Source organism: Manis pentadactyla, chromosome 3 (assembly GCF_030020395.1).
Source record: "Manis pentadactyla isolate mManPen7 chromosome 3, mManPen7.hap1, whole genome shotgun sequence".
NCBI lineage: Eukaryota > Metazoa > Chordata > Mammalia > Pholidota > Manidae > Manis > Manis pentadactyla.
In genome coordinates this window covers 107,669,540-107,681,926 of record NC_080021.1, presented here as the reverse complement: position 1 = coordinate 107,681,926, position 12,387 = coordinate 107,669,540, and the positions used below count along the sequence as shown (strand labels likewise).

At 36.7% G+C, this 12,387-nt stretch overlaps 1 protein-coding gene across 1 annotated transcript in view; it reads right to left on the bottom strand.

Moving 5' to 3' along the window:
• MALRD1 (MAM and LDL receptor class A domain containing 1) overlaps window positions 1-12,387 on the bottom strand; it is a 694,454-nt gene that overhangs the window by 556,975 nt on the left and 125,092 nt on the right. The window contains exons 15-18 of the mRNA XM_057498267.1: window positions 11,213-11,365; window positions 10,632-10,737; window positions 9,789-10,156; window positions 5,990-6,402 (exon numbers count right to left, since the gene is read on the bottom strand). Coding sequence (XP_057354250.1) covers window positions 5,990-6,402; window positions 9,789-10,156; window positions 10,632-10,737; window positions 11,213-11,365 — 1,040 coding nt within the window. The remainder of the gene's footprint in view (window positions 1-5,989; window positions 6,403-9,788; window positions 10,157-10,631; window positions 10,738-11,212; window positions 11,366-12,387) is intronic.

Below are 12,387 nucleotides of genomic sequence, written 5' to 3'. Positions count from 1 at the left end.
ACACCGCCATCTTGGCTCTGCCCCTCGGATTTGTTTTCTTCTTATGGCTGAATAGTATTCCACTGTGTATATGTACCACCTCTTCTTTATCCATTCATCTACTGATGGACACTTAGATTGCTTCCATATCTTGGCTATTGTGCATAGTGCTGTGATAAACATAGGGGTGCATATGTCTTTCTGAATCTGGATCTTGTTTTCTTTGGGTAAATTCCTGGGAGTAGAATTACTGATTCAAGCAGTATTTCTATGTTTAGTTTTTTGAGTAACCTCCATATTGCTTTCCACAATGGTTGAACTAATTTATATTCCCACCAGCAGTGTCGGAGAGTTCACCTTTCTCAGCATCCACACCAGCATTTGCTTTTCCTTATCTTTTGGATGTTTGCCATCCTAAATGGGGTGAGCTAATATCTCATTGTGGTTCTAATTTGCATTTCCTTCATAATTGGCAATGTGGAACATCTTTTTATGTGCCTGTTAGCCATCCGAATTTCTTCTTTGGAGAAGTGTCTGTTCATATCTTCCACCCATTTTTTAATCAGGTATTTTGCTTCTCAGGTGTTGAGGCATGTGAGCTCTTTATATATTTTGGGTATTAACCCCTTATTGGATAAGTCATTTATGAATATATTCTCCCATACTGTAGGATGCCTTTTTGCTCTGATTTTTGTTTTGTTTTGCTGTACAGTAACTTTTTTTGATGTAGTCCCATTTGTTCATTTTTGCTTTTGTTTCCCTTGCCTGAGGAGATGTGTTCAGGAAAAAGGCACTCATGTTTATATTCAAGAGATTTTTGCCTATGTTTACTTCTAAGAGTTTTATGGTTTTATGACTTACATTCAGGTCTTTGATCCATTTCGAGTTAACTTTTGTGTATGGAGTTAGAAAATAATCCAGTTTCCTTCTTTTACATGTAGCTGTCCAGTTTTGCCAACACCAGTTGTTGAAGAGGCTGTCATTTCCCCTTTGTATATCCATGGCTCCTTTATCACATACTAATTGGCTGTTTATTTATGGGGGTTTATATCTGGGTTCTCCATTCTTTTCCATTGATCTATGGATCAATTCTTCTTCTATAGATGAGTCTATTCTTCTGCCTGTAACAAACTGTTCTGATGACCGTGGCTTTGTAGTAGACCTTGACATTTGGGAGTGTAAACCCTCAGCTTTATTCTTCCTTGTCAGGATTGCTTTGGCTTTTCAGGGTCTTCTGTAGTTTCATATGAATTTTAGAACTATTTGTTCTAATTCATTGAAGAATACTGTTGATATTTTGATAGAGATTGCATTGAATCTGTAGATTGCTTTAGGCAGGATGGCCATTTTGACAATATTAGTTCTTCTTATCCTTGAGCTCAGGATGTATTTCCATTTATTATTTATTAATATCTTCTTTAATTTCTCTCATGAGTGTCTTGTAGTTTTCAGTGTATAGGTCTTTCACCTCTTGGTTAGGTTTATTTTTAGGTATTTTATTCTTTTTTGATGTATTTTTGAATAGAATTGTTTTTCTTATTTCTCTTCCTGCTAGTTTATCATTAGTATATAGGAATGCAACAGATGTCTGTATATTGATTTTATATCCTGCAGCTTCGCTGAATTCAGTTACTAATTCTAGAAGTTTTGGAATGGATTCTTTAGGGTTTTTTATGTACAATATCATGTCATATGCACACAGATAGTTTACCTTCTTCCTTCCCAATCTGGATGCCTTTTATTTCTTTCTGTTGTCTGATTACTGTGGCTAGGACCTCCAGTACTATGTTGAATAAAAGTGGTGAGAGTGGACATCCTTGTCTTATTCCCCAACTTAGAGGAAAAGCTTTCAGCTTTTTGCTGTTAAGTATAATGTTGGCTGTGAGTTTGTCATATATGGCCTTTATTATGTTGAGGTACTTGCCCTCTATGACTGTTTTGTTGAGGGTTTTTATCATGAATGTATGTTGAATTTTGTCGAATGCTTTGTCAACATCTATGGAAATGATCATGTGATTTTTGTCTTTCTCTTTGTTGATGTGGAGTATGATATAACTGGATTTCAGATATTGTTTCATCCTTGCATCCATGGAATAAATACCACTTGTTATGATGAATGATCTATTTGATGTATTTTTGAATTCTATTTGCTAATATTTTGTTGTTATCTTTGCATCTTTGCTCATCAGGGATATTGGTCTTCAATTTCCTTTTTTTGTGGTGTCTTTGCCTAGTTTTGGTATTAGAGTGATGCTGGCCTCATAAAATGAGTTTGGAGATATTCCCTCTACTGCTGTCTGAATGGGTATTAGGTCTTCTCTAAATGTTTGATAAAATTCAGTGGTGAATTCATCTGGTACAGGTGTTTTGTTATTAGGTAGTTATTTGATTACCAATTGAATTTCATTGCTGGTAATTGGTCTGTTCAGATGTTCTGTTTTGACTGGGTCATTCTTGGAAGGTTGTATTTTTCTATAAAGTTGTCCATTTCTTCTAGGTTATCCAATTTGTTGGCATATAATTTTTCATATTATTCTCTAATAATTATTTGTATTTCTGCAGTGTCTACACTCACTTTTCTCATTTATGATTCTGTTTATGTGTGTACACTCTCTTTTCTGCTTCGGGCTTATTTATTTTGGTTGTTTTCTTGAAGAACCAGCTCCTAGTTTCATTCTTTCTTTGTATTGTTTTATTCTTCTCAATTTTACTTGTTTCTGCTCTGATCTTTATTACGTCCCTCCTTCTACTTATTTTAGATCTCATTTATTCTTCTTTTTCTAGTTTTATTAATTGTGAGCTTAGACTGTTCATTTGAGATTGTTCTTTCTTGAGGTAAGCATGTATTGCAATATACTTTCCTCTTTGAACTGCCTTTGCTGTATCCCACATGTTTTTGGGGTTTTGAGTTGTTGTTTTTATTTGTTTCCATATATTGATTGATCTCTGTTTTTATTTAGTCATTGAGCCATTGATTATTTAGGAGGACATTGTTAAGCCTCCATGTGTTTGTGAAATTTTTTGTTTTCTTTGCAATTTTGCATAATTTATTTCTAGTTTAATACCTTGTGGTCTGAGAAGCTGATTGGTACAATCTCTACCTTTTTTAATTTACTGAGGCTCTTTTTATGGCCTAGCATGTGATCAATTCTGGAAATTGTTCCACATACACTTGAGAAGAATGTATATCCTGAAGCTTTTGGGTGGAGTGTTCTGTGGATGTCTGTTAGGTCCATCTGTTCTAATGTGTTGTTCAGTGCCTCTGTGTCCTTAATTATTTTTTGTCTGGTTGATCTGCTCTTTGGAGTGAGCAATGTGTTGAAGTCTCCCAAAATGTGTGCACTGCATTCTATTTCCCCCTTTAATCCTGTTAGTATTTGTTTCACATATTTAGGTGCTCTTATACTGGGTGCATAGATATTTATAATGGTTATATCCTCTTGGACATACAACTTATTTTTGTATGATGATTTTATATCATACAACTATACTCAGTTCATTTATTATTTCTAAAAGTGTTTGGTGGAATATTTAAAGTTTTCTATATATAAGATCACATCATCTGCCAACAGTTTTACTACTTCCTTTTCAATGTGGATACCTTTCATTTTTCTTGCCTAACTGTTCTAAGACTGCTAGTAGAATCTTTAAAAGAATTGGTGAGAGTGGGCCCCTCATTGTTCTGTTCCTGATCTAAGAAGAAGAAAGGCTTTCAGCTTATTACCATTGAGTAGATGTTACTGTGGGCTGGCCCAATGTGGCATTTATAATGTTGATGCACATTCCTCCTCCACCTCTTTTGTTGAGATTTTTATCATGAAAGGTTATTGAATTTTGTCAAAGGGTTTACAGGGCAGTATTGAGATGATTGTATGATTTCTGGTCTTCATTTTGATAATGTAGTGTCTTACATTAATTGATTTGCACATATCAACCATTCTTAAAGCGATAAATATCACTTGATCTTGGCCTTTACTGACTATTCCACACATAAGGGCTGCAGTTGCTGATTCTCAATGACATTAATAAGCCAAATAGTTCCTATTCCTGCATGCACCATCTAGTTCTATCCTACATATTTCATTTTAAATGAATAATCTTGACAAATCTTTGCATTTTTATTTTAAACAACATTTAAAGAGTACTTGTTATTTGCTGGGCATGATGTTACATAATTTCACCTACAATACCACATTAAATTAAAGTGTTGGCTGTTACTGCTCTTGCTCAGCAGAACAGAAGCTACGTACATCCACTTTTTTTTTTCAGGAGAACAAGGTACAGGCTTTTATTTAGAGATAAAGTGAAAGGACAGAGCTCCTGGATCACACCAGGAAGGGACAAGAGAGTGCCGTATATCCATTTTTTAATAAGAAAAGTATTTCGTTACTTAAACTGGACCCAATTTTTACTATCTTGAATGACTGATCTACACAGCATGCGGAATCTCTGATTTCATCTTTTCATGTCTGAATTTCATTAAAAGATTTTAAAGTCTACAAGTAAAGCCTCAGATGAAATCACAGAGAGCACTCCATGTGTAATCAGGATGGGTTTGAAATTTCAATTTTCATGGTTTAGATTCATAACCAAAGGATTCCTTGCTTAGTTCCAGGATCATCTGACTGTGAAGAAGCTCCCCTACCAAGTTGATTTTCTCCTGGAAACCAATTCTTGAGTAAATATCATAAGGAGAGTTTATCTACTAAATACTCATTTTATCCAAATTACAGTTGATCTGATTAAACATTAAGAATTAATTTGAAGTAGATGAACCATTATTAAATAAAAGTCAAAGTACCTCTTTTCAGCTTCATCTCATATGATTACATGTATCTTACCACTGTGGTTGGGCAGTAAGATACCACCTGTAGAGTGGTATGATCGATTAGTTCTCATAATTTCAGTTTAGATCTATCTGGACAAATCACCAACCCCAATCTGTCCTCTAATGAGTCATGCACAATGTACAAAGAAGCTCTGAAAAGGTGGCCTGAAGCTAAATCCTTGGCTACAAAACTATTAACCCACGACATTTAGAGACAGTGTTTTAAATTTGGGTAACTGAGAGACAATTAGTACATGCAAAAAAAAGTTCAGTCAGCATAGGTTAGATGTTTCTTCTAGTATGTTAGTATTATAAGTATTAATATAGATCTATTTGACCAATAGCAGAAGGAACAAACACTCAACCATCCCTACACATTACAGGCTGTATGATGTACTGAAAAGGAAGGAACATTGATTAATTAGAAACTGTGAGTTCCAGTCCAGGTCCCTCTTCTGCTGTTTAGCATCTATTTGGCCAGGGTAAATGACAACCCCTCTGAGATTTTTTTCTTTGTATCTATAAAACTGGCAACAAGGATCTCTGGCTTACCAACTTCAAGGAATTGCTAAAAGAATCAAATAGTTAATATATGCAAAAGTATTTAAAAAAACATAAAAGCCAAATAAGCATTTGAACTTGCTATTGCAAATATGTCTTTCAGAAGAAGGTAGATGAGATTTAGAGTAACGAATATTCTACCAGGAGGAAGAAGACCTAGCCTGACTCCACCCCAAAGCAGCTGTGAGATTTTCTAACAAACCATGTAGAGTTCCTGGGTATTTGTTGCTTTCCTATAAAATGTAAAAAAGTCAAATGAAATATTCACAACAACAGATATAAGAGTCTGAACTTTTTGCTGGATACCAGACTTGTGCAAAAATATATTTTTTCCTCCAGGTTTTTTATTTCAGTTGAAAAATTACTTAAAATCAGAGAGATCTGCAAGCAATTTCCGTACCACGTGCCTATCTAGAGATTTTAATCACTCATCATTGGGGTTAGTCAAGGAGGAAAGCAACTTAACGAGCTTTGGGACATCCTTAATTAAATGATAAATGTGTGTCAGAGTAACTTGGATCAAATTCCAATTGCTTTTAATTCAAGAATATGGTAATCTTTCATATTCCTTAGACATTCTGGTGCATTTCAAATGCATGTTATAAAAGCCCTTATTCATACCTGAAAAGGCTGCCTGCTGGAAACGGTGAGGTGTTTCCTTATCCATCTGTTGCCTTGATTCCCAAATATCTGCCACAGCAGCTGTCCTCTTGTGTTACTCCAGTATCGCTGGTAGATGGCCAACCTATAAATGTGCTTTCCAAACATGTGGTAATGTAAACGGAAGGTGCAGCCCTCTGCGCCACTAGCATTAAGGACTGGGCTGAGTAAAGCAGCTCTGTTTTGGAAAACCTGTGGCTCTGAAGACTCTATGTAGAGATAGTGTCCTTTGGCAGTGCCCAAAGTGCTATCCTTCATCGGTCCTGTATTTAGTGTTGAAGTTGGACCCTGGTTCCAGGTCCAATCAAAGTCATCGTCTGTGTCTTGTTCCCAATTACAAATTCCATTTTCAAAGTCACACTGTAGTTCAGGCACTGAAATTGGCATTAAATAACAGCAAACGACAAATAAGGTCAGAGTAACTACAATTAAGAATACTAGTTAATACTTTGCTCCTGCCAAAGTAAACCATTTTAATTTTTTAAAAAGTCACATTATTTTTTTAAGTGAATAAATCTGAGATAATACATCAAGTTACAGCATTTTATGGACCAAAGGTGTAATGGCTTTGGACATTATTTTCCAAATGCCTTTTATGCCTGTCCCTTCTCCATTTCTTTTACTGTAAGTCTAGGCAAATGATCATGACTGCAAAGCTGGCTTATTGCCACAAATTTATGGCTCTGTAGATTTTAACATTACCTGAGTATTCCAATCACCAGTGAACGTTAAAAAGCAAAACAAAGCAAAACACAAAAACCCACAACTCAAATCCAAAGATTCTGATTTAATCAGTCCAGATGCAGTAACTAAACATTCATATTCTTTATCAGCTCCTTTGGTGATTCTAATAGGCAGAGCTGAGAACTATCATATAGTAATAGGTTTCAGTCTCCCAGAATCACCTGGGTGCATGGTAAAATTGCTTCCTCCTTGGTAAAGCCCAGCACAAATACCAGTTTGTCAGATACAGGGTGAAGCCCAGGAATCCTTATTTTTACCAAGCACCCAAAGTGCTCTGATGTGTGTTTTCCAGATCTCACTCTGGAAAACTATTCTCTGATTCCAACCTACCCAGTTCTACATGTCCTTCACACCAGGGCCAGAATGACCACCTTTCAAGGGCAGTCTGTCATTTGCCTCCTCTATTCAAGATTCTTTAACATATACTCACTTAGTGTAAACTCAAATCCAAACTCCTCTATCTTTAAAGCATCACCTTTCCCAAATTATAAGAATTTCTTGTTCATCCCCACTTATTCTTCTCTCATCAGGTAGCTCTTACCAACACACCCTAAACACCCAATCCTTTCTGCATCTCTGTATATGCCTAATGCTATGTCATGTGCCTTGTTAACTCTTAGCTGTATCAACTCAGGAGAGTCTTTTCTTCTGACTTGACTGTAGCTCCTTTGAGCTGGAGCTTTTAAACTTCCAAATCCCTTCAGTCACTAGAAGAATTCAGAGCACTTATAAAGAACTAACTAGTCCCTTATCAACTGGATACTCTGCCTAACCCTCTAGGTTAATATAAGAATGGATCTATTTTTCAAGATGTGAGGATTCTGTTGACACCAAGTATTTGTGTGGAATAAATGGGAAAGAATGTACATTTGACATTTTTTGGGCAGAAGGGACAAGTTTTAGAATTAATGAGTAGTCCCACACTCTAGCTTTTACATAAGTTAATATTTTCAACACATAAATGTCAGCTGTCCTTTACCTATTCATCTTAGTAAATGCACTTGGTGCCAGAGGTGAACAAATACCCTGAAACAATAAATGAAAGTGTGTGTGCATAAGTGCAGCCAGGCAAGAACAAATCATCTGTCTCTGAAAGCCACAGAACAGGAGCTGGGACCTAATGAACAGAACCAAGTGAGTAAATGTCAAATGGGAGACGAGCTTCCATTTGATATTTCCTCACTTGTGACTAACAAGCCCAGCGGTGACAGGAACTGGGGACCCACGATGCACTCCCCAGGTGTCAGTCTCTGGTTGTGGAGCAGGAGGAGGATGTCAAGTTGCTGAGTTTTTTGACATAAAGCTGACACTAAAGCCAACAGAATTTTACACTGCCTGTCTTTCAACTGACTGCATGCTCAATCTTTACTTCAAGAGGGAATACATGTAACCCCACCCTTAAATAAAAGACCACACCTCTAAACACCCTTCAGAAAATACGATGTAGCTTTCTGGATGTCTAATAAAGCGGCGTCCTATGTAATAAAGGAGTATGTGTAGATAGAAAGCTGTGAGAGAAACAGCCTAATGCTACTATTATGTCCTTTCATGACTATTTAGTCACAGGTAGCTTTTTGATACTCTGATTGTATTGCCATAATCCCATTCTACTAAATTAATACCAAGAAATTGGAGGGATAATCTGCTTATTTTTAGCAACAGATCAGCATTTTTTAAGGATTGGGATTTGGAGAGCTTGAAAAAGATGAAAAGGCTCTCTAAATATGTGAAAATAAGTTACCTTTAGGACAAGTAACATTTCTTACAATAGTTGTTGCTGAAATGATCAATTTAATTTACTTCTTCTCAAGGTACTGGTTGTGTGAGATGCATGGTAATTCTGACCTCAATATACCTATGTCAAAGATCACGCATATGCAAGACTCTGTACAATGATTTTATGGAAATTTCTTAATGTAATGTTTCCTGTGATGCACCAAGCATTTTATGGTTTTACTTTGGTTAATAATTAGCCCTCCAGTGTTGCTGTCACACAGCTTGAATTTTAGGAATTGTTGCTAGTTCTAGATAAGAAAAGATGTAAACTTTTCTGATTTTTGTAATGAAAAAAAACAACAACTATTAGCTTCCTAGCTACTTTTTTCAGGAAAAACTTCATTAGACTCTATCTGGAGCTACTTTATTACTTCAAGACTACACAATTATCAGATACCATAAACATTTTGGTAATTTAAACCACAAACTCAGGACTTATCTTTGACACTTCACTCTCTGCTCCCTATGGGCAGAATATCAAATGTCCTCCACAATACTTCCCCAACTCTGCTCCCTGCCCCTTCCCCCCTCTCCCCATGACCCAGACTGCCAGCCCCTACCCCATGCGCTCCTGCGGTGGCCTTCCAGTGGGCCTCCCACACCCACTCTCCTCTAACCCATTCACTGCACTATATCCGCAGTGACATTCTGCAGTATGCCAATCCTATTACATTACCTTCCTTATTAAAAACCTTCAAATAAAGAACTTCCTCAGTATAGACTACAAAGATCAGCAGCTCTGTTTCCCCTGCATCTCCATCCTCATGGTGCACCCCAGTCCCCCTTCACCCCCTTGCTCCCGCCACACTGGCTGTGTTCCATCTCCTCTGCAGTCACACATCATTGCTCTGTGTGCTCTACTTTTCAGACCTCAGCTAAGTCACCACCTCCAGAATGTCCAGTGCCATTATATTCAAAGTCTCAGTGCCCCTATGTGTAACTCCTGTCAAAGCTGCTACTTTATACTTATGCCTTAAATATTTAAATAATAGCTATGTCCTGTTCAATGAGACTGGAGGTTCCATGAGGTCAGGGGCTCTGTGCAGCTGTGCTCATCAGTGTGTCCAGAGTTTCTGTCCATGAATCTACATAATAAATACTGATGGTGTGAGTAATACATAATGTTCATCAACTTTGGGACAATTCTCAATGTCTATGGCTTGACTGGCTAGAAAGCAGTAAGCTAATCAAGATCACCACTATCAAAATGAGTAAGAGGGTCCAAAAAAAAAAAACTTACCACAGTCAAGCTCATCAGTCTGATCACCACAGTCATCCACCAGATCACATAACAGACGCGTTTCTATGCAAGCCTTGGTGTGACGACACCAGAAATGATCAGGCCCTTCGCAGCTCTCTGCAGGGAGGGGAAGAGTACAGTTTTCAAATCTGATGTCATCGATCGCTGAGATGCCTTCATAAATGCCAAGACTGACTTTATGTAGCGATAAATGGAAAGGCTGAGTAAGGCGTCCAAGCTGAACAGCTGCCTGTGACCACTGGTCCCCCTGGTTATATAATACTCTCCAGAGAACTGTGGAATCATTGGATAGCTCCATGTGCAGCTGTAGTTCAGCTGCTCCCACTGACCGGCCATAGTTGTAAAACCTGAAAAAGAGCACACACACAAGAAATGGAAATGATTTATGGGACAGACTGAAATATTCAACTTTCAGCATCTTTCACCCAGTCAACAATTAAAACTTAGTTATCACAATGGACACTTTTATTTCTTGCAGTAACCATGGCTGCCCACTTGCAAGAGCTTATCTGCTGAGGTGCACACTCTCCCAGGGTCCTGAGAGCCTTTCTCAAGGAATTCATGCCAGAACAGGGCAAACAGTGTTAATTAAATTATAATCCATTGTTGGAGGGAAAGAATCCCTTTCATCTAAAGGAAGAAAACAACAAATACTGACAATGTGCTGCTAAGTAAAATGTTAATTGTGTGAATCCAACTCAGTAACTATTTTTAAAGCAAAATTAGTTAAATTATAATGTTTAATAAATGCAAGAGTATTTATATCTGCCACCACCAGGCTACAAGCTGACCATTAGTTTACCATTGTTTTTTAATAGTTACCAAAAGGAAAGTATGCATCCAGTTCCTGTCTGGCTAAACGTTGGGCTCTGGAGTTTAGCAACTTGTGACAAGCTTCTGGTTTTCTTCAGAATGAACATAAAATGCCCTATGAGGACACAAAAACAAATCATAAGTTAACCTGCTAGATTCTAAAGTGAGGCATCTCTCTCTTAACTCTTCACTAAGTACCATGTCCAACTAAAACTAAGACTATACTGCAATGAAAAATTCATAAAAGTAATTGTTAGTCCAGTTTAATTGATAAATACAAATATCATAAATATTTAACTGTTAAAAATACTATTTAATAGTAAAAATAAATAGTATAACAATATTTATTAGTAAAAATAAAATGATTTATAAATATTAAACTACTACCTATATTTAGGTCCAAATGATGTCAAAACAATGGGTAATTTCAGTTAATTCAGTCAAAAATGTACCTATACTCCATCCCCACCATCTGTAAGGGAGTCGTTCCATGTTGACAACATAAATACAGCTAACAACATTCAGGTCCCTCTCAGACCTGACCAAAGGCAAGAGGAAGTAGTTACGGAGAGCCTCTGCTTGTTTCGTACCTTGAGCTGTGTTGTGTGTATGATCCTGAGGTGGGGCCTGTTGCTCAAAATCAGCGGAAAGGTTGCTTCTAGAGCTCCATACCCAGTCAAAATGGTCACCACTGATTGCTTCAAACCAACCACAGCTATTCTCTTCGAAGTCACATTTAGAAACTGCAGAACAAAAATGTGGTTCTTAGGTTAACTCTCCAAAGTGGTCACATACTTCAAGAAGGGTAGATCTCAAATAACTAAAACCTTGTTATGCTTCTCTAAGTATATAAAAGGAAGCATTTGAGGTGGGAAAAATGATATCTGATCCAAAAACAAAAAAACAAAATTATGCTTTTATACTTGAAATTATCAATTTAAAAATTCAATTTTCTCTACATATACCATCTAAGAAACAGCATTATTCAGCTACATTGTTTATTTAATTGGTCAAGGTCTGCCTCATTTATTCTGATATGTTAGTTTCTCTGATACTATTACATCACTGGAAGGTTTAACTGTTCCTATAGAGTATTTTACACTAAAACATAAAGAGTAGCTACTTCTAAAACAATATTTGGAAAATACAGATCCATTATATTTAATATAACACTCACCTCTGATTTTTATAGAGCTTAATATTTCCCAAAGCATTGTATGCATCACCTAATTTTTGCAGGGCAGAATAATCTGACCTTCCTTTCAGGTAAATATGCAGAGAAATAGTTAACTTCCACAAAGACAGTCTTTGGAAAAGGGAGGAGGAAGAGAACAAAAGAAAAAGAAGAGAAAGGGAAAGAATGGGAAATTATTATAATAGTATCAAATTACAGCTAATATTTAGGGAATGCCTGATATAATAAAACCTGCACTGAATGCTTTATAAACATTTAAGTTTCAAAAGAGCAACATAGAGAAGGTATTATTAATGTTGATGTTTTAGAAGAAGGAAGTTCAAAATCAAATAGTAAGAAGTTGTAGGGATGGCTAGAAATCCAAATCTTCTGACCCTTAGTCTACTATTCTTTCTGCAGCTGTTGCCAGTAACTGTTAATTGTCATTAGATTGGAAAAGGGATAAACCAAAAAGGCATAATTTGGATTTGCTTAGTGTGGATGTTCAGGTGGTGACTCTTCCCCAGTGCAAAATGAGGTTTACTCCCACCTGTGAGTATTACACTGGGATCCTTGACCAATGGTTATTTT